The following is a 24,455-nucleotide window of genomic DNA, read 5'->3' on the forward strand; positions in this document are numbered from 1 at the left end:
CAAGTGGGGTCACGGTTGACGGGGTATAAGGACAGATGAGATGGTTTAACCCGTGCCAAGATCAAGCCTTTGCTGGAGACTTTTCCTCCCAGCCCTGGGGGAGGGAAGCAACCATCTTTATCTCCATTCAACTAAAAAATAATTTGACAAGTTATAAGAATAGTGCAGTCTTTTCACACCCAGGTTCCCAAAATGTTAACATTATATTCAATTTTCTTTTTCTAGGTAGATAAATAGATAGGAAGGTAAATATTAAATTCTTTTTTTTCTAAATCATCTTTTTATTGTGGTAAAATATGCATCATATAAAACTTACCATCTCAATCGTTTTTACATGCACAGTTCAGTAGCGTTAAGCACATTCACGCTGGTGTGAGTGGTGATTCATCTCCAGAACTTGTTTATCTTCCCAAACTGAAACTCTGTCCCCACTAAACACTAACTCTCATCCCCCCACCCCCAGCCCCTGGCACCCACCATTCTACTGTCTGTCCCTATGAATCTGACTACGATAGGGACCTCATGTAAGTGGAATCACACAGTATTTGACCTTTTGTGACTGGCTGTTTCACTCAGCATAATGTTTTTGAGGTTAATCCACATTGTAGCCGGTGTCAGAATTTCGTTCCTTTTTAAAGCTGAATAATATGCTATTGTATTTATATACCACATTTTGTTTATCCAGTCATTAGCTGATGGACATATGAGTTGTTTTCACCTTTTGGCTATTCTGAATGTAGAAGAAAAAGGGGCCACATGACTAAACCTGACAAGCTCAGAGGAGGCCAGCATGGCAGGCCCTACAAAATCAGAGACCAAAATTAACTACATAGGCAATGTATTTGTAACCTTCCTTATGTCTCCTCCTTTGATTCTAATGTATAAAATAAGCTGCAAAACTGCCATTCTCCGGAGTATTTTCTTAACCTATTGAGATTTTTCCCTCCCAGTAGTTGTCATCAGTTTGGCTCAAATAAAATCATTAAAATTCTCTACAGGTTTGGGCGTTTCTTACGTCAACATGAATGGTGCAGCTGTGAACATAGGTGTACATATATCTGCAAGACTCTGCTTTCAATTCTTTGGGGTATATACCTAGACCTGGGATTGCAGGAGCATATGATAATTCTATGTTTAATATTTTTGAGGAATGGACTTACCGTTCTTCATAGCGGCTGCACCATTTCACGTTCCCACCACAGTGCACAAAGGTTCCAATTTCTCCACAACCTCACCAACACTTGTGATTTTCCTTTAAAAAAAAAACTATCCTGGGGGGTGTGAAGTGGTACCCCATGGTTTTCATTTGCATTTCTCTAATGACTAATCATGTTGAGCATCTTTTCATGTTTATATTATTGGTCCTTTGTATGTATTTCTTTGGAGAAATGTCTATTCATGTCCTTTGCCTGGTTTAAAATTGGATTGTTAGGGTTTTTATTAAGTTATACTCATTCTTTATATAGATTTTGATCCCTTGTCAGGTATGTGATTTGCAGATATTTTCTGTCATCCCATTCTCATTTCACTCTGTTGATTGTGTTCTTTGCACAAAAGGTTTTATTTTTATAAACTCCAATTTCTCTAGTTTTTCTTTTATTGTCTGTGCTTTTGGTGTCATTGAATTGGTTTTTAGGACAGAAAAGAGCTCAGTGGGTCTCCTGTTGGGGATTAGGAGAAGACTCATTTATATCCTAAAGTTTTCCCCCCGTCTCTAGGATGCACAGAGTCTGAGGTCAGAAAGCAGCTTTCATTTGACAGGATCACTTGATGGTAAATAAGTACTGATTTTGAAGTGCAGCAAGGCCACTTCTCAGATGTTATGCCTCACACATTGTGTAAGAAATGTGCGCAAGGATGTTCACGAAAGCACGGCTTATAATTGAGAAAAATTGGAAGCCATTTCAATATTCCAGTGTAGGAGAATATTTACATCTATGGCAGCTAGTTTCTGAGATGGAATATTATGTGGCATGGGAAACTGGGAGGAACAAGATTTAGATGTAACAATGTAGCTAGATCTCCAAAACCACCTGCTGAGGGGAGAAAACACAGTTGCCAAAAGATACAAATGAGGTAAAAAGAAATACTATGTGTTTTCTCAGATAGGTGTGTATGGGTCTGCATGGATGTGTGTGTTGTTGATAGTACTTGTCTCTGAAGTATGGGGATGGGACCCGGACTTGGGGTGAGACAGCTTCAAACTTGATCTGTCTGGCTTTTCAAAAATATACTATTTTAATGTCCTCATTTACTAATTCTACCATCTGTGTTGTTGCTGGCTCTGTTTCTATTGATTGATTTTCCTCCTCCTTCTGGGTGGTAGTTTTGTTTCTTGGCATGCCTGGTAAGTTTCAGTTAGATGCCAGAATTGTGAATTTCACCTGGTGGTATGCGGGAGACTTTTGTATTTTCTCTAAATGTTCTTGAGCTTTGTTCTGAGATACAGTTAAGTTATTGGAAACAGTTTTATCCTTTCAATGCTTGCTGTTAAGTTTTGTTAGGCAGGATCAGAGCAGTCTTTATTCCCAGGGCTAATTTCCCCCCACTTCCTCATGAAGTTTTTCCACTCTGGCCAGTGCGTACACCAAGCATTTCCAGCCCCATGTGAGCGCTGAGGGTTGTTCCCTCTGATCCTTTCAAGTCACTAGCTGTGCCACCCGCCTCAGCATGCTCGTATATACCCATCAATCCTTGGATCCTCAAAAGATCTCTGGATAAATATACATTCCCCCAACTCCTTTCTCTCCTGCCCGCCCTCCCTCCCCATGCACTTCTATCCCTCTTCCTCACCCCTGCTCTCCCTCCAGTGGCTGCCTTATATCTCCTCTTTGGGACTCCACCCTTCAAACTGTAGCCTTCTTAACCCTTTCTAGAACCTCCTCTTTGACTCCTCAACTAAATGTCTGAGAACTGTTATTTTACACATTTTGTCAATTTTTACCCCCCAGGGGTTCCAAACAGGAAAGTAAAACTTCTCTTGGCTCCGTTTTAGGCAGAAGTTGCTTTTGTGTTTTTTTTTTTTTTTTTTTTTTTTTAAGGAAGTGCATTCATGTTTTAAAATATAGTTTAAGTTTGCATGTTCTGAGACCTTTTTAGGCACTGTGCCCTTCATGTGTATTGTTTTGTTTTGTTTCTCCTCCCTATAACATGGGTACAGATGAGGGAACTAAAGCACAGAGGGTGAGTGACTTGCCCAAAGTCACCCAGCCAGTGAGTGAGGGGAGGACTAATCTGGTCCCCTGGCTCTGGAGGCCACACCCCTGACTACCCTCCCCCATCCATGCAATGAAGAGCTGCCTTTCTTTCTTTCTTCCTTCCTTCACAGGGGTTTGACAGTGTGAAAAACAATACAGTTGTGTAGGAATCACGTGCCTGCTTTATCTCCAAGTCCTCAAACGCTTTAAAGAATAGCCTCTCTGGTCCCATTGCACCATCCAGGAAGTTGAGGCTCAGATGGAAAGGGAGCACGAAGAATAAAAATATGAATGATTAAGAAAAATGACTTTGGGAGACATGAAGTATTTTACCAAGTGTTCCCTTTGGTATATTTTAAATGTTTTGAAATCAATTTCACACAAAACAACCCCTTCACCCCCTTAGACATCTGCCCCAGCAGCAGTCTGCAGCTCTCTCAGGCACCCGTGTTTGGGATGCAGCTTTACACTCTGCCCTCATCTGTCAGGCTGTGGGATTTCTCAGGGGGCCCTTCCTAGTTCCGCATGCGTCTGGGCTTGGTGAGAGGGATGGGGTCCCAGTTCCTGGTGTCAGCATTTGAGGCACCCCCAATACACCCATTGTGCCCCACCTATCCTCCAGGTGTTCTTGTCTCCAGGTAACCTGATGCACCCTCTTTGAGACGCAATATGGAATTACCTACCAGTGAGGAGGGACCTGCCTTTCCAGGCTGTGGAAAGAGTAACTGCATGGTTGGGTACAGAGTTGGGACAGCGTGGATAGCAAGGTCAGGTGACTGGATAAGGAAATCTTGAAGCTGCTGCAGGAGATGCAAGAACTCACCTACAGCAAATTCAGTGAAGCCAGTAAAAAAAAATGCTCCTGGGACCCACCCACAGCAATGGATAACGTCTGCCAGTGGTAGAGTTTTAAAAACCATTGCATGAGATCTAAGAATAAGAAACAGCCCTACTGATACTCATTATTTGAAGTATTAATTTTACTATAAAGAATGCTCAGATTTTCATGTGCAGCTGAAACCTTCATCCTCAAACATCTCTGCCTGCCTCGGGGTGCCCGGGCTGGTAAGATCACTGTTCCTCCAGCAAATTGGTTTCTGGGCTTACTGTGCACTGAGCCTTGGCCCAGCCAGGTGGGGGGCCTGCACGGAGTTACTGGTGGACCCTCGGTGGAGCACGTTGAGAAGCCGAGGAAAGCATCGGTGTTTCCCCCAGAAAAGTGTGCACGCATTTTTGTATATAATTCAAGGATGTTCACGGCAGTACGGCTTATAATTGAGAAAAATTGGAAGCCACTTCAATATTCCAGTGTAGGGGAATATTTACATCCATGGCAGCTAGTTTCTGAGATGGAATATTATGTGGCATGGGAAATGGGAGGAACAAGATTTAGATGTAACAATGTAGCTAGATCTCCAAAACCACCTGCTGAGGGGAGAAAACACAGTTGCCAAAGGATACAAATGAGGTAAAAAGAAATACTATGTGTTTTCTCAGATAGGTGCGTATGGGTCACAGAGCCAGCAACAACATGGAGGGTAGAATTAGTAAATAAGGACATTAAAATAGTATATTTTAAAAAAGCCAGACAGATCAAGTTTGAAGCTGCCTCACCCCAAGTCCAGGTCCTATCCCCATGGAGTTGGGTCCACCTATAAATGTATACTGAGCCCTCGCTATGTACCATGTACCATGTCTAAAAATAATTCTTCTCAGGTGTACCAGAGGGAAAGTATAACAACAACAACAAAAACAGTAACAGTAGGCAACATTATTTGAGCACTTAGAACGTTCCAAGCCTTGTTTGGAACTCTTAGTGTGAATTCATTCGTTTAATTCTTTTAACCGCCTTGCTCACAAGTACTTTTTCATCCCCATTTCATATATAAGGAAACCGAGGCTCAGAGAGGTTAAGTAATGTGTCCAAGGTCACACAGGGAGGGTTCAAACCTGGGAACCTAGCTCCAGAGGCTGCAGCATCGCAGACCACCGCTCATGGATGTGCACAGAGAGTTCGAGAAGTATGGGTGGGGAAGGGGATGAGGGAGGAGTTTTGGGACAGACCAGCACACTCATCTTCCCCCTCTGCACAGTGAGTCAGGGCCCCGCGTGCTTTCTGAGGCTGGGTCAGTTTATTTCCAGGGCGTGCGTTGTCTCTGCAGCCCTCACCTAATGCCACAACACTCCCTCTCCTCTCGCTTCCAGGAGCTGGAGAAGCTGGGGCTTGGTGACAGCGTGGACCTGCATGTGTATGAGATTCCTGTCGAGTACAAGACTGTGCAGAGGCTCATCCCCGCCCTGTGGGAGAAACATAGCCCGCAGGTGAGTGGAGCAAAGGCAGGTGCTGCTTCATCAGGACCTGCAGGTGAGAGCCCCACGCAAGGATGATTTATGTGGCTTTGGTCCTGCTGCGATCACATGTCATCAACATTTAAAAAAAAAACTCACTAATAAGACATTTTGCATTCTTTTTTTGTGCCCAGTCTCTGAAATCTGGTGTGTTTTACACTTGACCGTACATCTCAATTTGTACCAGCCACCTCTCAAGTGCTCAGTAGCCAAGAGTGGCCTGTGGCTGCCTATATTTTAAATGTTCACATATTTTCTTACAATGCCCTTTCTGTGGCATACACACCAATAATTGATAGTTGAAGTTAAACTGTATTCAATTTGGTATCCTGCTTTTTATAAGTATTTTATCATGAGCATTTAATCATCTGGGTCATTAAAAATTCTCCCTAAACATTATTTTAATCTCTGGGTAATTTTTGGTAATTAATATAACCGTTCTCCTATTATGGGGCATGCCACTTTGTGTCCATGTTTTTTCTCCCTTTTAAGTGACCATTGAAAGATTATTACATCTCTGATTATTTTTAGGCTAGATTCCTAGAAGTTATACCTTGTCTTTTGCATTTGGTGATATGTCTTGAAGACCTTTCCTTACAGAATTGCTTTGGCTATTTTTTTACCCTTTCTCCCACCTCCCTCCCCCTCTCTATTCCCGTTCAAGCCATTGTTTCTCAGTCTAGTTGTGTAGGACACAGCTCCCTGGCCCATGTGGGAATTGAACTGGTGACCTCGGCGTTAGGAGCAGGCACCAACCACCTGAGCCACCAGGCCCACCCGCTTTGGGCATTTTAACAGCTATATTGCAGTTCATAATTTAGCCAACCCCCACAAGTGGCTAATGAGGTTGTTTTCAGTATTTGATTGTATTAACAAAGCTGCAGTGAACATCCTTGCATGTTTCACTTGGCATACCTTTCTCCAAGAGTGACCGTAGGGTCTATTCCAGCAGCAAGAGGTCAGAAACAGTGTAGCCCCTGGTAGAGCCCAGTGAGGATACCGCCCTCTCCTTGGCCTCGGGCTCCCCCACTCTTACGGACAGACCCTGTTAAGCCTTGCCTGTCTGTCTGCAGCTGGTGGTGCATGTGGGTGTGTCAGGCATGGCGACCACAGTCACATTGGAGAAGTGTGGGCACAACAAGGGCTACAAAGGGCTGGACAACTGCCGCTTTTGCCCTGGCTCCCAGTGCTGTGTGGAGGACGGTCCTGAAAGCATTGACTCCATCATCGATATGGACGCTGTATGTAAGAGGGTCACCACGTTGGGCCTGGATGTGTCGGTGACCATCTCACAAGATGCTGGCAGGTAGGGCACCAGGGGGTGGGTGTGCGCAGAGGAGTCCCTCCTCCAAAAGCCCAGGCTGGTGTTGAACAAGCCCAGTGTGTTGACTTTGGCCTCTGTGGGCCAAACACTCACATGCATGAGCCGTAGAGCCAAGTATATGCACTTAACAGGTCCCACTGATTCTGACTCTGGATCTGCCCACGTCTCCCCACCCGGCCCTGCCATCTCCCGTCTGGATGCTGCCCAGCTGATTCCTTTGTGGTCCACCTTTCACCTCTGCCCCCGACCTGATAGTCCTTCTCCAAACAGTCTATTTTCTCGGTTCGTTTCCTGTGACAACTAGAACAGAACCATAAACCTGGTGTTTTAGGGCAGCAGAAACTTATTTTCTCCTAGTTGTGGAAGCTAGCAGTCCAAAATCAAAGTGTTGGCAAGGTTTATTCCTTCTTGAGGCTCTGAGGGAGACTCTGTTCTCTGCCTCTTTTCTGGCTGATGATGGCTGCCAGCTACCGTTGGCAGCCCTTGGCTTAGACGCATCGCCCCAATCTCTTAGCCCTTAGATGCATCGCCCCAATCTCTGCCTCTGTCTTCACATGGCCTTCCTATAAGGACACCGGTCGTTGGATTTAGGTCCCACCCTAGTCTAGTATGACCTCATCTTAACTAATTACATCTGCCCATCCCCCATGTCCAAATAAGGTCTCATTCTGAGTTCTGGGTGAAAATGAATTTGAGAAGGAAACTATTACAAGGTCTTTTATAAACTTAAGTCAGATGAGGTCCCTTCCTTGCTTAATCCCTCCTGTAGCTCCCACGGCCCCTAGGATAAAATCCCAACCTCTCCTCACCATCTCTAGGTGCTGTTTGGTCTGGTCCCCGCCCACCTCGCCACCCTCAGCTGCCCCCACTCTCCCCTCACCCTCTGCCTTCCAGACCCACACACCAGCCTCCTGCTGTTCCTCAAACACACCAAGTGCACACTAGCCTCAGGGCCTTTGCACATGCGTTGGCCTCTGCCCAAACCCATCTCCCTCTGATGAGGCCTCTTTCAGGTCTCAGTTCCAACATGTCGCCTCCTCAGGGAGGCCTCCCCAACCTCCCAGACCAAGTAGCGTCCTCTGCTCTACTCCCTCTCGGCAGTGGGTACCTTGATTGCTGAACCCTTCTTACACTTCTTCAGCCCAAAGGCAGCAGCAGGTGGCAAGTATAGTTCACTGACTAAATACAGGAGTAACTGAATTTGCCATCAGTCTCCTTTAAACGCTAGTTTTAAATTGCATAGACAATTCCGGAATGTGTTGTTGTATGTTCCCATTGTGAAAATTTATCTTGCCCTCTCTCCTTCCACCTAGCAATCCCTCTGTTAAATTAGAGACTTAAATTATGAAATCTCCTATCACCCACGTTTCCATATATATATATATAGAACACTTGGCCGCTGCTTTAGGATTTTGTCCTGTTTTGCTTTGCTTTTGTGTGGACGGGGTGACGACGTGGTGTGCATTTTCCTGAGTGTTCCCTCCCTCGGTTTCGCTGGTGGTCATGTGACTGGGTCTTAGTGAATTCTCTTCCTTTCTCTGGATCTACTGTTTGCCTTGAGAATGGCTGCGTGGTATTCCACTGTGTGGATGAACCAGAGTCTATTAAGCCCCTCCTCTGTCCGTGGACCTTTAGGTTGTGTCCTCGTCTGTTTGAGCTGGTGTAACAAAATACCACAGACGAGGGGGCTTATAAACAACAGCAATGTATCGCTCACAGGTCTGGAGGCTGGGAAGTTCAAGATGAAGGGGCCAGCGCAGTCATGTTCTGAGGAAGGCCTGCGACAGCTGGCTTCTCGCTGTGTCCTCACGTGGTGGGAGGAGCGAGAGAGCTCTCTGGGAGCTCTTCCCAAAGGGCCCTAACCCCGCTGATGAAGGCTCTCACTCCCCAAAGGCCCCAGCTCTTAACACCATCACACTGAGAGTTAGCGCTTCAACAGATGACGAGCGGGGTGGGGGCAGACATAAACGTTCAGACCCTGGTAGGTTGCTTCCTGTCCTGCTCGTATATGTAACGCTGCAGCAAACACTTTGTGTATCTTTCTTGTGCCCTCACACAGATGGCTCCTAAAGGTAGCGTCTAAAAACTGGCACTACCAGGTTGCAAAGACTATGCATTTGTAATTTTGCTAGCCTGCCAGATTGCTTTCCCCTGGGGCAATTGGCAGTCCCACTCACCACATCTCACCCTGCCGGCACCCCACCTACGCACCAGCAGTAGGCATTAGTTACCATGTTCGCTGACCTGGGGAGGGAGAAGCAGTGTTCCACCTTGTGGATGTCCAGTGAGGCTGGGGGTCTTACAGGGGGTTTGGATGGAGGCTGTTCTGTCAGTCTGACCGTGTTTTGATCTCCCTCCTGCCTACTGTACCCTGCGGCTTAGGTACCTCTGCGACTTCACCTACTACACCTCTCTGTACCAGAGTCACGGCCGCTCAGCCTTTGTCCATGTGCCCCCCCTGGGCAAGCCGTACAATGCAGACCAGCTGGGCAGGGCGCTGCGGGCCATCATCGAGGAGATGCTGGGTGTCCTGGAGCAGTCAGAAGGCAAAATCAACTGTCGCCACAAACACTGAGAGCCGCGCAGGCCTCCTCAGACCTCATCCCCCAGGGACCCTGGGAGGGGACAGACCCCTTCGGCTGGGAATCTGATTTGGATCAAACATTTCAATTCATGCACTTCCTCTCTCTTTTTCTCCGCAAAAGCGCTGATCAATTTGAAGGAGTCGGCTGAAGAATTTTTAATCAATTTCCCATTTGCATCTGGGGACGTGGCTACAATGGCTGGGAGGCCCATGGGTGTGGATTCCCTCAGAGAACCCTGGTCGGGTAAACCTCTGTTCTGCGATCCCACAGCTGGGGCCACCTGTTCACCTGCTTTTCTAGGTCTCTGGTGAAGGGATTCCAGAGTTCCCTCCATCCCGTGACTGGTTTTTCCCAAACTTCAAAGCCTCTCAAAGAGTCTTTGCCCTGAGCTGTGTCCCAACAGCCCGGACAGTCTCAGAAAAGGCCGCCTTGGGATATGGCATGGGTTTTTTTGTTTGTTTGTTTGTTTGTTTGTTTGTTTTAAACAATAGTGCACAGAGTAATTTATATTCCCTTTGGTTAAAACACAGGCTGTAGCCAACAACAAAAGTGTCTTCTTTTTTCTGGGGTGCTGCCCCTTCTGCCTCCTGCCTGGAAAACTGGACCCACACCTTTGTTTGGGGGCTAACCCTGAGGTTGGGGTGGGCCCATGGCCAGACCACAGGGGAGGGGCATCTGCTGCCCCAGGAGATTGTTAAGTTTGGCTGATCCATTCAACACCTGAACTGAGCCGTGAGCTCTGGAGTGGGCTGCCAGTGGGAAAGCAGACCTTGTCCTTTCAACGTGCACAGGACTTTTTTTTTAATAATGTAAAAATTTGTAGTAGTTCCAAACCCATCCCACATCTGGCCTGGATTTTCGCAGCCTTGGTGCTGGGGACTAGTTTCTTGTTCTCCTTGAGTGTGTGTGTGTGTGGGGGGCTGCCAGAGGGCCTGGGGGCCAGAGTTTGCTGAGCCCCGTGTGTACTGGCACATTTAAGCAGGAGGGCAGGAGGCAGCCAGCAGGTTTTTGTGTAGATGGCTTTTGGAGACACACCCAGACTCGGGAGTCAATTTTTATCTCACTCTTTGGCAACTTCGAACTTCCCAGCCAGGGACAAGAGTAACTTCCCTCCGGAGGCAACTAAATTCAGCTAGACCTTGACACCAGGGCAGCAGCAGCAACCATGAAGCCAATTGGAAAAAACACACGTTTTGGAAATATTCATCTGTTTTTTGGAGAACATGCAGTTTTATCATTTCCCTAAGTGTGAAATATGCTGGAATCTGATGCTGTGTTGGATCACGTCAGTGTTTCCCAGCATGCAGTTCTTTTTAAAACAGTTGAGATTTTTGTTTTGTTCTGTTTTCTTAAACATTCACCCTCTTTCCCTCCCGTTCTGATGCCCAGGGTGGTTCCTGCCTCTGCTGAGCTGCTGTGTCACTTGGGAACCAGGTTGATCGGTTTGAGTTAAAGGCACTTTTCTGATTCCTGGGCTTTTTCTGGAGGGGGGAAGGGGAGCAGATGGGTGCTTTGCAGTGGCCTGTGGCTGACAGGTTGAAGTGATCTGGCCTCTGCTCCTCTCTCCATGCCAGCCCCCCCACCAGAAACACCCCCTCCGTGTCTCCAGTCTGCGTTTGCCGTGTCTCCTGAGACATCTGATGTGTGTGATGTCATTGCATGTGCTCCCTGAGCCAGCTTCTGTGAGCAGAAGTTATGGCTCTTCTGAATGTGGAGGACTCAAGGCCAGAGGAGTCCCCCAGAAGTCTTATTCAAGCTCCATCTAGCTCTGTTCCCCAAAGGCCTGATCTGTCGGGCTCTAAGGAGGAATTTAATCTAGGCAAGATGGAGGGGGTGGTGACTGGAGGCGAGCCGGGTCCAAGCTTAGCTGGGCACCCGCTGGAACCCAGACACGCCTTCCCAAAACTCCACATTTTCATCTTTCTTTTGTCCTCATTTCGCCTTTCTGTTTAAAGCACGCTGTGATTTAGCAACTTAGAGATATAACTTATTGTCTGATCATTATTGAGTGTGTATGTGTCATTTTTGCGTTCCAGCATTGGTCTTAGATTTCCTCAAGTCGAACCTGAATCGTGTCTTTCACCCTGATGCAGAGCATTTAGCTCATTTTTATTTAATCAGTCATCCATTAAACATGTCACTCACTCCCTGCCAGCTTTTCTTTCTCTCTTTCTCTCTCTCTTCTTTCTTTCTTCCTTTCTCTTTTCTTTCTTTCTTTCTTTCTTTCTTTCTTTCTTTCTTTCTTTCTTTCTTTCTTTCTTTCTTTTTTTCTGTTTTAAAATGTTTAATCTTTTTCTTTTGGGCAAACTTATCTGTTCACTCCATGGTGTGTCTGTCTGCATTTGCTGGGTCTCAGACTAAAATGTCCTTGTTTGAGAAGGGGGGACCAGGTCCCATTACTTCTCCCTTGTCATTTTTACAGTCTCATATGTGTGTGTGGGGGGGGGGGTTTACCCAGAATGGAACAAAAGGATGGATCTATGAAGTGGGTGCAGCTTGTCAGGTGTGGAGGAGAGTGATGCCGGAAGAGGTGGGAGTGGCAGGTAATGGTGGAAAGATGGGCTGAGGGATCTGGTATGAAGGCTGGTGGGGGAAGGTGAGAAGGTCTTGTGGGGAAGCTGAGCGGGGCCTTTCCCTGGTGAGCCCCTTTGGGGGGTGCTGACGTGGGGCATGGGGCCAGGGACAGTGGTCTGAGCCTCTGGTCCAGCATCTCCTTTAAGATGCCAGAGCCTCTGTACTATATCTTTATTCTTCTCTCAGCCTTTTTGGCTCCCCCTTCTCCACCAAAAAGAAGGTCAATAGTATGTGTATGAATATGTAGCTTGAAAAAGAAATCAGACAGAGTGGATAGAAAGAAAGGAAAATGGGAAGAAGGAGGAATTCGAGTTGGTGTTCTGGGCTGGGTGCCATCTGGCCCACCTGGTTCAATCAAGGAAGAGCCAAGCTCCCTTGGGCCCTGGTAGAGACAGGGACAGGCAGGGGGCGAATCGATGCTAGGTCTTTGGAGAAAATATCAGATTGCAATAGTTTCAGCAAGGAAAATAATTTTCTGCTTCCCTGCTTGTTGCTGGCATGGAAACTTCTAGAACAGAAACAGTTCGCTTAGGGGGATGGCTGGAAAAGCAGATTTGAGATGCCTTGTTGTTATCTTAGAAGTTTCTGCCTGGAAGCTGAGCCAGCTGGGGTATGTCCACCAGCCTGCCTGTGCCCCCAGGGGGTGACCAGGCAGGGGAGGGGGGTTGCTGGGGAAATCCGCCCACCACACAGGCCTCTTTTTTGCCGCCACTGTCTAGACAGTTGACCTTTGACCTCTCCGCCCCTTGGAGTGTCTGAACCCAGAAGTCCCCTTTGGGGATGGTGGGACAAAGTCCCATTCTTCTCTGTGGCCCCAGCCTCCACCTAGAGACCGCTGGAAGCCCTGGTGAGTCTGTAGTCAGTGTGGGGTGCTGCTGGTGGTAATAGGTGCAGAGACAGTGCCACATTGCCCCCCAAATCCATGGCCACAAATCCCATGGCAACCACAGACCTAGAGAAGCCAAAAGGGGCTTTGTTTTCATATCCCAGATTAAATTTCTTTTCTCCAGGCATGAGCACCTGCTAAAGGCCCGGGACTACCTCTGGGTGAGGAAGCATGTTAGAGATCCACTTAGACCCATGGCAGAACGGCTGTTTGGAGGGTGGGGCATATGCCAATAGCATATCTTGAAAGTTAATTCCTAGATGGACTCTGAACATACCTGCCAAGAAGCCCTGTACTGTGGTTCAGGGGCAGCTGTCACAAGCTTAGTGTCTGGGTCACCAGACCTTAACGGGCTTCAATGCAGCCCTGAGCTGGCACTCCAGCGCCACTTCCTCCACTCCCCCAAGAAAAATCCATTTCTTGTCCTCTGTCTCCTCACCCAAGCCTTCCCTTCAATTGCCCAGAGACCCCAGAAGTGCCTGCCTCTCAGATACGCATGGGGCACAGAGAAGGGGGACAGGACCCCATGCTCTGGGAGGTGGCCCTGGCTCCCGACTGCCCAGTAGGGGGCGTGTCCGGGTCACCCAAGCTGTTTACAGGGTTGGGGCCTCAGGGAGCAGCTTTTATGTCCTCCACACTTTGTCTCTAGGAAATCCCAGAGAAAGCCGGTTTGGAACAGGCTCTCAGCTCTAAGGCCTGTAGAATCCCTGAACTATGGGAGGCCCCACCTGGGTCATGGGGAAGAGGAGTTGGCTTTCTACCTGCCCAGGGGGTATCTAGTGTGTTTCTGGGACTCCTCCAACATCTCAGGTTTCTATCTTGTCCTAAATCTCTCTCTAGGAAAATCCTGCCCAAGGTGACCATGTCTTCTGTCCCCAACAGAGGGTGTGGCCCCTGCACTCTCAGGATGGCTTCTCCCTGACCCCCAGAGTCCCTGTGAGTGCCTTGTCCGAAACCCCCATGCCTGGGAACCCAGGCTGGGAAAATGTCTGCTAGACTTTGCTGGGGGCTGGGCCCTGGGAGACCCCAAATTTGACACCCCCCAAAGCAAATAAATTAGTTGAGATATGTGATTTCTTGCGTGCCTTTGTGAGAAATTGGCATCCCCCAGGGTCACCCTCAGCCTGGGTGCGTCAGTGGGCAGAGGGGCTCCAAACCACCAGGATTTCCGTCCTTGGTGTGTGACCTGGAGCTCAGTTTGTGGTGGTTGCTACAAATATGCTGAATGAATAACAACGAGAGGATTTCTGTACAGTTCTCCCTCTTCACATCCACTGCCTTTGCTGAGTAACTTGCCTGTGATCACACAACAAGGGGAAGGGCTCTGGGATTTGAATCATTGTGTAGACCCCTAGCGTGTGAAGAATTCCCACTCCCACAACCCTGTGAAGGGGTGCCATTACCACTTGTTACAGATGGGGAAACGGAGGCTCTGCCAGTTGAAGCCCCTTGTCCCACATGACATGGCCAGGCAGAGAAAGTGCTAGAATGTAAACCCAGGCTGGCTGCTCTGAAGCTGAGCAGATTGAAGATTAGAAACAGGACTCAGTCCTTCCACATATCTGTCCTCAGCAGGAATGAGTGGCTTTCAAAGAAGAAACTTTTGAAACCAAAGGGGTTTCAGCAATAACGACCATGTCTTGTCTCGGGGACCATCAGTCCCAAGGGAGGGAACGCCTTTTCAAAGTCCCAGGGATCCAGGGTTTTTGCACCCCCAAGAGAGAGTGTCCACGGTTAGTGGTTTTGCTCCTAAAGCCACTCTTTCCCTGGCCCCTGGATGTGGCTGCAGTCCCAGGAGCTCCATCTACATGCTCCTGTGATATTCTGTGTGTCCCTTTCAGATGGGAGAATCCTTTCCCCAAATTCTGGAAACGTCCCCTAGCCTCCTTGGCCCATGGGAACCCCTGCCTCCCCTTGGCTGCTCTGCCCAGGAAAAGCCCCAAGGACTCCCTTGTGTTGCAGGCCAAGAGACAATGCTGTGTGGAACGGGCAGTGGGTGATGTGTGGAGGGGTGAGGGAGAGGTAACAGGGCTGACGGCTCAAGGCCTCGGGGCCTGGGGGAGAGGTCTGCATGTTATTCTACGGGCCACGAGAAGTCGGGAGGGCTCACTGTGCTTCCGTGAGCTTCGGTTTCCCTGTACTCTTGGAGCTTTTGTAGAATTCAGTGAGACTCTGCTTTTATAGCCCTTAACTAGTGGCACATAGTAGTTGCTTAATAAATGCAATTATATTTCTTCCTCCTGGAAGCTCTCCTGTCTGTCCAGTTTCCTCCTCTGGCTCCTACAACTGCCTAGGTGCCCCCCAACCAAGTCACATACTCTGGGTAGTAACCGACTGATTCCATGGGAGCTGGGGAGGGCGATCGGGTCTGCCTGGGGTCCCCTGTGTCCTTTGCACCCAGCACAGCGTTGGGTGCAAAATAGGTGTGCAATAAACTACGGCACCAAGAGGAGAGGGCTGAGTGCTGGATGTTCCAACCTGTGGCCAGCAGGGGGCGCAGGGAGGCGCCGGAGCCTCCTGGGAGCAGAGGATAAGCCGCCTTCGGGGCCAGGCTTCTCCTCCAGCCCCGGCCCCTACCCCGCCTCTTCCCTGCCTCTAGAGCCCCATCTCCTAGTGGCTGAGCTAGTTAGGAAATGCCTACTGAGCTGTGCCCTGGGCTGGAGACACACCAGGGATCCAGCTGTGATGGGGACACAGTCAGCTGAGGGATGCAAGGCAGATGGGGAGAGTTCATTTGAGGGTAACGCTCAGAGAGGCCGCGCTTGGCTCCATTCAACAATTTCTTTCAGCTTCTGCCTGGACATTCTCAGTCTTAATTTGAGGTGAGGGTCTGGGACACCAATCTCACCCTTCCCGTCCACCTTGTTCTGGGGACCTCCCTGGTTCCCTCCCTGGTTCCCTCCCCACCTCTCACACCCCTGATGGTTCCCCTTTGCCCACAGGACAAAGCTATACTCGTCTGCTGCATATTTGCAGCAGATCTCTGCTGACCTCAGGCTGTCTCCTCTGCCAGGAGGGCCCTCCTCCACTTATGCTTGGAGAACTCCTATGCATCCCTCAAAACCCAAGGTTTAGAGGAAGATGCTGAGGTCATCTTGGGACGCGTTCAGTGTGACAGGCCTGGGTAGGGACAAGGGGGGCAAAGTACTGCACCGGAAATCCCAAGAGCCCTTCCCCTACACCTTCTTCACCTTGCCTACTAGCTCCTTCCTGCACTGGTAGCACGCCACAAACTTTCAGTAGGTGCTACACGAAGTGCCTCAGACCTGCCTGGACATGTCCTAGTACCCCGGAAGGGAGGAGGGGCAGGCACAGGCTGCTCCCTTTCCCAATGTGGTGCTGATAAGGGGTGGGGGTGGGGATGCAGAGACAGAGTTGTGAGAGACTGAAAAGCAAAGTGCAGAGCGAGTAGGGGAGACACAGAGACAGAAAGATGAGGACACTGAGGGGCAGAGAGGACCCCAGCCAAACAGGAGGATTTGGGACTTTGGGTGCTTCGGACTCTGTGCTGTGATTCCTGCACAGGGCTGCCCTGCTCTGGGTCTCAGATTCCCTCTGTGACATGAAGCTGGCCACCGCACCCAGCTGGCAGGGCTGTGTGTCCACGGTCAGCCAGGGCTTGACACACAGCAGGTGCTTCAAAAATGAACGCTGTGGTCAGCGGAACCCTTATAGGAGCTAGCATGCAAAGCTGGCGGGAGCAGGATGTGCGGCAGTGACGGGGAGCGATGGGGGAAGGACCACACTGGATTTACCCCAGCGGACACTTTCCGGGCAGTGAGCACATAGGGACCCAAAGTCTGGGGCCTCAGCTGACCCACTTCCTGCCCAGCCCAACTGTCCTATTGACCCCCTCCCTGGCCCCCCACCACAAGGCCTCCCACCAGGAACCACACAGCCAGTTCCAGGGGCTGAGCTGACCACTTCCGCCCCCAGCAGTCCCGGTCCTGCTGACTCACACTCAGCTGTCCCTCCCCCTAGCCCAACAGAGCGCTGAAGGGGGGCGGAGGCTGGCAGAGTCCCAAACCCAGAACGCAGGGCGGTCATGGCCTGTCGGAAGTATGGCAGAGGAGAACTGTGCCCTAGATATAACAGCCTGGCAAACGAAAACACACCCTTGAAAAGGACAAAATGAATATTGGATGGTTTGGGGTACAATTAGACTCAGTCACATTTTCAAACTTTTGGACACCTAAAAAATCCGTAAAGAAATACAAAAGACAAGCCAGGAACAGAGAGAGGATATCTGTGATGCATTAGCTTCCAGAACAAATGAGGGCTCCCGTACATACTAGACAGGAGAAAGTACCAGACAGAAAAATGGGCAGATAGATGACATTGTTTCCTGAGCTGCCATAACAATGACCATAAACTGGGTGGCTTAAAACACAGTCCTGGAGGCCAGAAGTCCCCAATCAAAGTATCAGCAGGGCTAGAGGCTGTGAGGGAGAACAGTCCCAGGCTTCTCTCTTGGTCTGGTGGCTTCCAGCAATCCTTGGTGTCCCTTGGGATATGGCGGCATCACTATAATCTCCGCCTCTGTCTTTATGTGGCCTTCTTATAAGGACACCAGTCATTGGCTTTAGGGCCCACGCTACTCCAGTGTAACCTCATCTTAACATAAACAATTACATCTGAAAAGACCAATCTGAGAGGCCAGGGAGACGCTGCAATTTGATTTCATTGATCCTATTTATTCTGTATTTTCTTTTCTTTCTTTTTTTTAAATTTTTTATTGGGGAATATTGGGGAACAGTGTGTTTTTCCAGGACCCATCAGCTCCGAGTCAAGTCGTTGTCTTCAATCTATTTGTGGAGGGCGCAGCTCACTGGACCATGTGGGAATCGAACCAGGCACCCTGTTGTTCAGAGCTCGCGCTCTAACCGACTGAGCCATCGGCCGCCCCTTATTCTGTATTTTCTTGATCTTTTCTCTAATCTTTATTATTTCCTTCCTTCTAGTAGCTTTGATTTTAGTTTATTCTTCTTTTTCTCCTTCATCAAATTATAAAGTTTATCGATCTGAGCTTTTTTTCAGTGTAGCCATTTATAGCTGTCAGTTTCCCTATGAGCACTGTCTTTGAGCACCCGTCACTTTTAGTATATTGTGGTTTTCTTTTCATTTGTCTCTAAGTATTTTCTAATTTCTTTTGTGATTTCTTCTTTTCTCCAATGTTTGAGTGTGTTACTTAATATCCACAGGTTTATGAACATTCCAGTTTTCCTTCTGTTGGTGATTTCTAGCTTTATTCTATGGTAGTTGAAGATGATTCTTTGTATGATTTCAATCTTTTAAAATTTATTGCGAGTTGTTTTTTGTTTGTTTGTTTGTTTGTTTTTTGCCTAACATGGTCTATACTGGAGTATGTTCCAGGAGCACTTGTTAGGAATGTGTATTCTACTGTTGTTTCATGGCGTGTTCCATAGATGTCTGTTTGGTCTAGCTGGTTTATAGTGTAGTTCAATCCTCTGTATCGTAATATTCTGTCTAGATGTTCTATCCATTAGTAAAAGAGGAGTTTTGAAGTCTCCAACTCTTAGTGTATATCTTTATTTCTCTCTTCAATTCTATCAGTTTTTGCTTCCTGTATTTTGGGGCTCTGTTTTTGGAGCATAGATGTTTATACAGTAGTACCTCGGTTTTTGAACGTCTCTGTTGACGAGCATTTCGGTTTACGAACGCTGTAAACCCGGAAGTAAATGCTTCGGTTTTCGAACACGCCTGGGAAGTCGAACATGTCACGTGGCTTCTGCTGAGTGCAAGATCCTGAGGCCTAGGTGTCGGCTGTTTTCGGACGTTTCAGAACTTGAGAGATCTTCCAGAACAGATTACGTTAGAAAACCGAGGTACCACTTTAAGTTACAGTCAGGTGTCCTTTCATTTCAACCTGCAGGGCAGGTGTCATGGTAACAAATTCCCTCAGCTTTGATTTATCTGAGGATATCTTGATTTCTTTCTCATTTTTGAAGAACACTTTTGCTGGATATAGAATTCTAGGTAAACAATTGTGTTGTGTTGTGTTGTGTTTTCCAGCACTTTAAATACATTGTCACATTGCCTTCTGGTTTCCAGGGTTTCTAATGAGAAATTGACTGTTAATCTCATTGATGAATAGCTTTCCAGTGTGTTTTCATTTGACTCTTTCTCTTTGGCTATCAACAGTTTGATTGTAATGTGTCTCGGTGTAATAGGTCTCTTTGATATTGTCTATTTGGAGTTCATTGAGCTTCTTAGATGTCTAGATTTATACCTTTCATCAAATTTGGACAGCTTTTGGCCATTATTTTTTTAAATATTCTTTCTGCCCCTTTTCTCTCTCTCCTCCTTCTGGGACTCCCATAATGTGTATGTTGGTCCTCTGGATGGTTAACTGAGGACCTTTGGACTCAGTTAACTTTTCTTCATTCTTTTTTTCTTTCTGCTCTTCAGACTTGATAATTTCAATTGTCCTATCTTCAGGCTTCCTGATTCTTTCTTCTGACTGATCAAATCTGGTAAACAAACACCTCTAGTGAATTTTTCATTTCGGCTATTGTACTTTTTAGATCCAAAATTTCTGTTTGGTCCCTTTTAATAATTCTCCTAGGAATGTTTCCTTTGGGGGTTCTGGGTAGGTAGGTGTTTGTTATTTTATTATTGATACATTTTTTTATATGCCTGAAATGTTGCTTAATGAAAAATAAAACTGACAAGAGAAAGTTGACGGTTTCTCAACACATTAAACATAAAATTACTACATGACCCAACAATTCCACTTCTTGGTATATATATGTATCCAAGAGAAATGAAACAGGTGTTCAAACAAAAACTTGTACGTGCATGTTTATAGCAGCACTATTCATAATAGCCAAACTACAATACAAATATTGTATGATTCCATTTATATGATGAAATGTCCAGAATAGGTATATCCATAAAGAGAGAAAGTAGATTAATGGTTGCCAGGCCCGAGGGGAGGGGGAATGGGGAGTGACTGCTAATGGGGACAGAATATGGGGACAGAATCTGTGAAGTAGAGCTAATGTGTCCATCTCATTGGGTTTTATAAAGATTGTGTCTTTAGCACTTGACACATAATAGGGGCTCAAAAATTTCTCCCAGCATTTGTTTTTTTCTCCACACTCTGCTGTAGATGTAGGTGTGCCCCCATCCCCCACCCCCACCATTCACTGGATGTCTCTCTGGGAGTTTCATGGCCCTTGTCTGGACCACACCTTCTTGTGATGAACTGATGTCCTAACCCTCAGTTTATGTGCATGTAATATTATTTTGGAAAAGGGTCTTTGCAGATGAGTTAAGGATCTTGAATGGGATCATTCTGGATTTATAGTGGGCCCTAAGTCTAATGACAGGTGTCCTTAGAAAGAGAAGAAAAGAAACCATGTGAAGACAGTGGCAGAGATTGGAACAATGTTGCCACAAGCCAAGGATGTCTGGATTCACCAGAGCTGAAAAAGGCAGGAAGTACCCTCCTTTAGAGCTTTCTGAGGGAGCACGGCCCTGTGACCCTTGATTTCAAACTTCCGGCCTCCAGAACTGTGAGAGAAGAAATTTCTGTTGTTTTAAGCCATCCCATATTTGGTCTTTTTTTTTTTTTTCTCTTTTCACTTCTTTTTTCTTTTTTTAAAAAGATTTTATTGGGGAAGAGGAACAGGACTTTATTGGGAAGCAGGCCTTTTTTCCAAGTCAAGTTGTTGTCCTTTCAATCTTAGTTGTGGAGGACGCAGCTCAGCTCCAGGTCCAGTTGCTGTTTTCTAGTTGCAGGGGGTGCAGCCCACCATCCCTTGCGGGACTCAAAGAGTTGAACCAGCAACCTTGTGGTTGAGAGCCCACTGGCCCATGTGGGAATCGAAACGGCAGCCTTCGGAGTTAGGATCATGGAGCTCTAACTGCCTGAGCCACCAGGCCGGCCCATATTTGGTCATTTGTTATGGCAGTCAAAGGAAACTCATACATTTTATTGCAGTTCACAGATACTTTGTGTTTTACACATTGAAGGCAAGACCCTCCTCCAGCAAAAAGATTCCAACTTGCTGAAGGCTCAGATGATGGTTAGTATTTTTTAGCAATGAACTATTTTTAAATTACAGTATATACATTGTGTTTTAGACATAATGCTATTGCACTCTTAATAGACTATAGTGTAGTATAAACATAACTTTTATACCCATTGGGAAATGAAAACATTTGCGTGACTTGCTTTATTTCAGTCTTTGCTTTATTGCAATGGTCTGGAACCAAACCTGCAATATGACTGAGGTATGTCTGTAGTGACAATGGGGCTTGGTCCACTGGTGTGGAGAAGCACAGAGTCAGACACAGACACTCCAGCCCTGAGTGGTCAGGATGAGGCTAGAGGGAGGCCCCTCAGCCTGAGGGAACTTGGGGAGAGAGCAGGGAAGGCTTACTGGAACCTGGGACATCAAAGCTGGGGTTGAAGAGCTAAGTAGGAGTTTGCCAGCAGGGGCTGTCCTCTCTAGACTTGCCTTGGTGTATCTGAACCCAACTCTTGCTAAAGTGAAGACATCATTGCCCAACCACCTATAATAATAATAATGGTTATTCTAAAATATTAAGATTGTAGCTCTAATCCAGCCTCATCTAGTCAGTGCTGCTCTATAAGGGGTAATACTAGAAACTGAGTTTTGGAGATATTAATGGAGTCTCACAATGGAGTCATTCTTACGAAGCCCCACCAAGACTTAATACCTAACCTAACGGGAGTTTCAGCCTCTACCAAGAGTGACAGTTTAAGCCAATCGATTAGGAATATCCCGGTCCGCACTAGGGAGGTAGTCTGCCTGAGAAGACCCCTGTCTGCCCCCTAGGGGAAGGTAACCTTGCCTGAAATCATCCACTTTTTTAAAAAAAATCACCTACTCTTTAACTTTCTTGTCCCTCCCCATTTAGGCCTATAAAAGCCTTCCATTTTGTACAACTCCTTAGAGCACTTTTGTATTTACTAGATGGGATGCTGCCCAATTAATAAATCATTCAATAAAGCCAACTGGATCTTTAAATTTATTTGGTTGAATTTTTGTCCTTTAGCAGTGGCTATGGGACAGCAGTTCTCCTTGTCTTTTGATGATAGATTCTAAAATAATCTGCTTTTTGGCCTCTTCCAGATCTCCTGCCATGACTATGTTTGCCTCGAGTCACGAGAAACAAACATTAGAAGTGGGTTTGTGAGGAAGTGTGTTTTCTTGTGTGTTGTGTGTGTTTGATGAGGGTGACTGTGGCCAAGTGGTGAGGGAAGATTCTGAGAGGTTTGGGGCTGAGCCAGGTGAAGGGAATGGCCTGACCCCCAGTCTGTGTGCTCTGTTTACCTCCACCCTAGTTCAGCCTACAGTAGGAATGCAGGGTTCTGGCCCACTGAGTTCATCACTGGCTGGCTGCCCACAGCCTGCCTACTCCTCCCAGCTTGGCCACAGGACTGGCAGTGAGGTCATTGGCCAAAGGGGAGCCAGGTGGGCCTGGCTGCCAGCATTCCAGAATTTGGTGAAGTGGAAATCGCCATGGAGCTAACATCCTGTCCCCAGGGATTTCCCAGGCCCTCATTGGTGCTTTGTTCCCTTGAGAAGTTCCAGGAATAAAATGAATTAATTACTGATTCTGATTGTAAAGTGACGGGTGCCTACCCATGAGTCAGCGGATTTACTCTTGGATTTGCACAGTGGAACACTGTACAGCAAGGAAAAAGGGCAAACTGCCTAGCAGATAACAAAGAGCTCTCATGGACATGGTATTGTGTCAAAGATGCTGGCCAGAAAAGAATGCACTGCTGCTTCCATTACAACATGTTGGAAAACAGGCAAACTCATCTATGATAACAGAGTTGGGCACGACTGGTATCCAGGAGCAGGGAGAATGATGGGCGAGGGCCCAAGGTGTTCCTGGGCTGAGAATGTTCTGGAACTTGATCTGGAAAGTGGTCCCACAGGGATACCATTGTAAAATGCCATCGAACTATGGAAAGAGAACTGACTCTGGGTGGTGAACACACAATGTATATATAGATGACGTATTACAGAATTGTACACTTGAAATCTATGTATCTTTGCTAACAATTACCACCCCAATAAACTTTAATTTAAAAAAAAATGCCATCAAACTGAACACATAAGGTTAGTCTTTTTTCCTTCTGAAAGTCCTATCTCAAAGCTCCAAAATAAAAAGGCAGAGGCTTTGGGAAACATTCTGGCAACTCCTCAAAAAATTAGACCTAGAATGATGATATGACCCAGCAATTCCACTTCGGGTGTATCCCCCCCAAATTGAAAACAGGTCCTCAAATCTTTGTATATGAATATTCATAGCAGCCCTATTCACAATGGACAAAATGTGGAAACAACCCAAAAGACTCTCAATGGATAAACAAAATGTGGTGTAGTCATACAATGGAATATTACTCGGTCACTGACAACATGGCTGAAGCTTGAAAACAGGCTGAGTGAGAGAAGCCAGACACAAATGGCCACATAGTATGTGATTCCATTTATATTTGTGATATTGTGACTTACAATAAGAAATATATACGTGGTCTTCCACCCTGTCGCTGTCACAGAACACCTAAAACCCTTGGAATTTCCTGTGAAGAGAGTAAGATCTCTTTTGTTAACGAGGCGACTTTCGGAAAACAACCCGAAGATGGCGTCCCGTGGCCAGTGGAGCCAACTGTGTGATTGGAAGGTTAGAACTTTCCATCCCACCCCTGACCTCTCGTGAGGGGAAGGGAGAGTCACTGGAGGTTGAATCAGTCACTAGTGGCCAATAATTTAATCGATCATGCCTGTCATGAAGCCTCCATAAAAAATCCAAAAAAGGATGGGGTTCCAAGAGCTTCCAGGTTGGTGAACATGTGGGGCGCTGGGAGAGGGGTACACTTGGAGAGGGCATGGAAACCCCAGGCCCCTTCGTCACACCTTGTCCCGTGTATCTCTTCATCTGGCGGTTGATTCCTATGTTTTGTATCCTTTGTAATAAATCGATAACCTAGTGAGTAAATGGGTTTCCAAAGTTGTCTGACCTGCTCTCTGGCAAATTAATCTAACCCAAGGAGGGAGTCATGGTAACTTCCCATTTATAGCCAGTAGGTCAGAAGCACAGGGAACCTGGCCTTTGGATTGGCATCTGAAGAAGATGGACGGGAGGGGATAGTCTTATGGCACCTTGATCCTATGGGATATAACGCTGTCTCCAGGTAGCTAGTGTCAAAATTGGGTTGAATTATTGGACACCCAGCCGGTGTGGGAGAATTGTTGGTGTGAGGAACCCCTTCCCCTACATTGGAAACTGAGTGCAGAATTTTAATGTAGAATGTCCAGAATAGGCAAATCCATTGACAAACAGATTAGTGACTGCAAGGGGATAAAGAAGGGGGGATGGCTGCTACTTGGGTCAGGGTATCCTTTTGAGGTGATATAAATGTTCTGGAAAAGATGATTGTACAACATTGTCAATGTGCTAAATGCCACTGAACTGTTCACTTTCAAATGTTGACTTTCCTGTTCATTTTCTGTGCGGCTTCCTATCTGGGAGGC

The 24,455-nt window shown here is 47.0% G+C and overlaps 1 protein-coding gene across 6 annotated transcripts in view; it reads left to right on the forward strand.

Moving 5' to 3' along the window:
* Nucleotides 1–22,920, forward strand: part of PGPEP1 (pyroglutamyl-peptidase I) — a 29,115-nt gene extending 6,195 nt beyond the window's left edge. For 3 of the 6 annotated variants that reach the window (XM_033134031.1, XM_033134034.1, XM_033134035.1), the window contains 3 exons: nucleotides 5,403–5,519; nucleotides 6,620–6,852; nucleotides 9,253–9,585. In XM_033134031.1, the coding sequence (XP_032989922.1) occupies nucleotides 5,403–5,519; nucleotides 6,620–6,852; nucleotides 9,253–9,445 (543 nt within the window). In that variant the 3' untranslated portion in view covers nucleotides 9,446–9,585. Of the gene's footprint in view, nucleotides 1–5,402; nucleotides 5,520–6,619; nucleotides 6,853–9,252; nucleotides 11,442–13,755; nucleotides 15,768–20,881; nucleotides 20,967–22,040 lie in introns of those variants that run through there. The other 3 variants (XM_033134032.1, XM_033134033.1, XM_033134036.1) reach the window with 3 other exon arrangements.
* The last annotated feature ends 1,535 nt before the right edge of the window (nucleotides 22,921–24,455 follow it).

The sequence above is a fragment of the Rhinolophus ferrumequinum genome, chromosome 18 (genome assembly GCF_004115265.2).
Source record: "Rhinolophus ferrumequinum isolate MPI-CBG mRhiFer1 chromosome 18, mRhiFer1_v1.p, whole genome shotgun sequence".
Lineage (NCBI taxonomy): Eukaryota > Metazoa > Chordata > Mammalia > Chiroptera > Rhinolophidae > Rhinolophus > Rhinolophus ferrumequinum.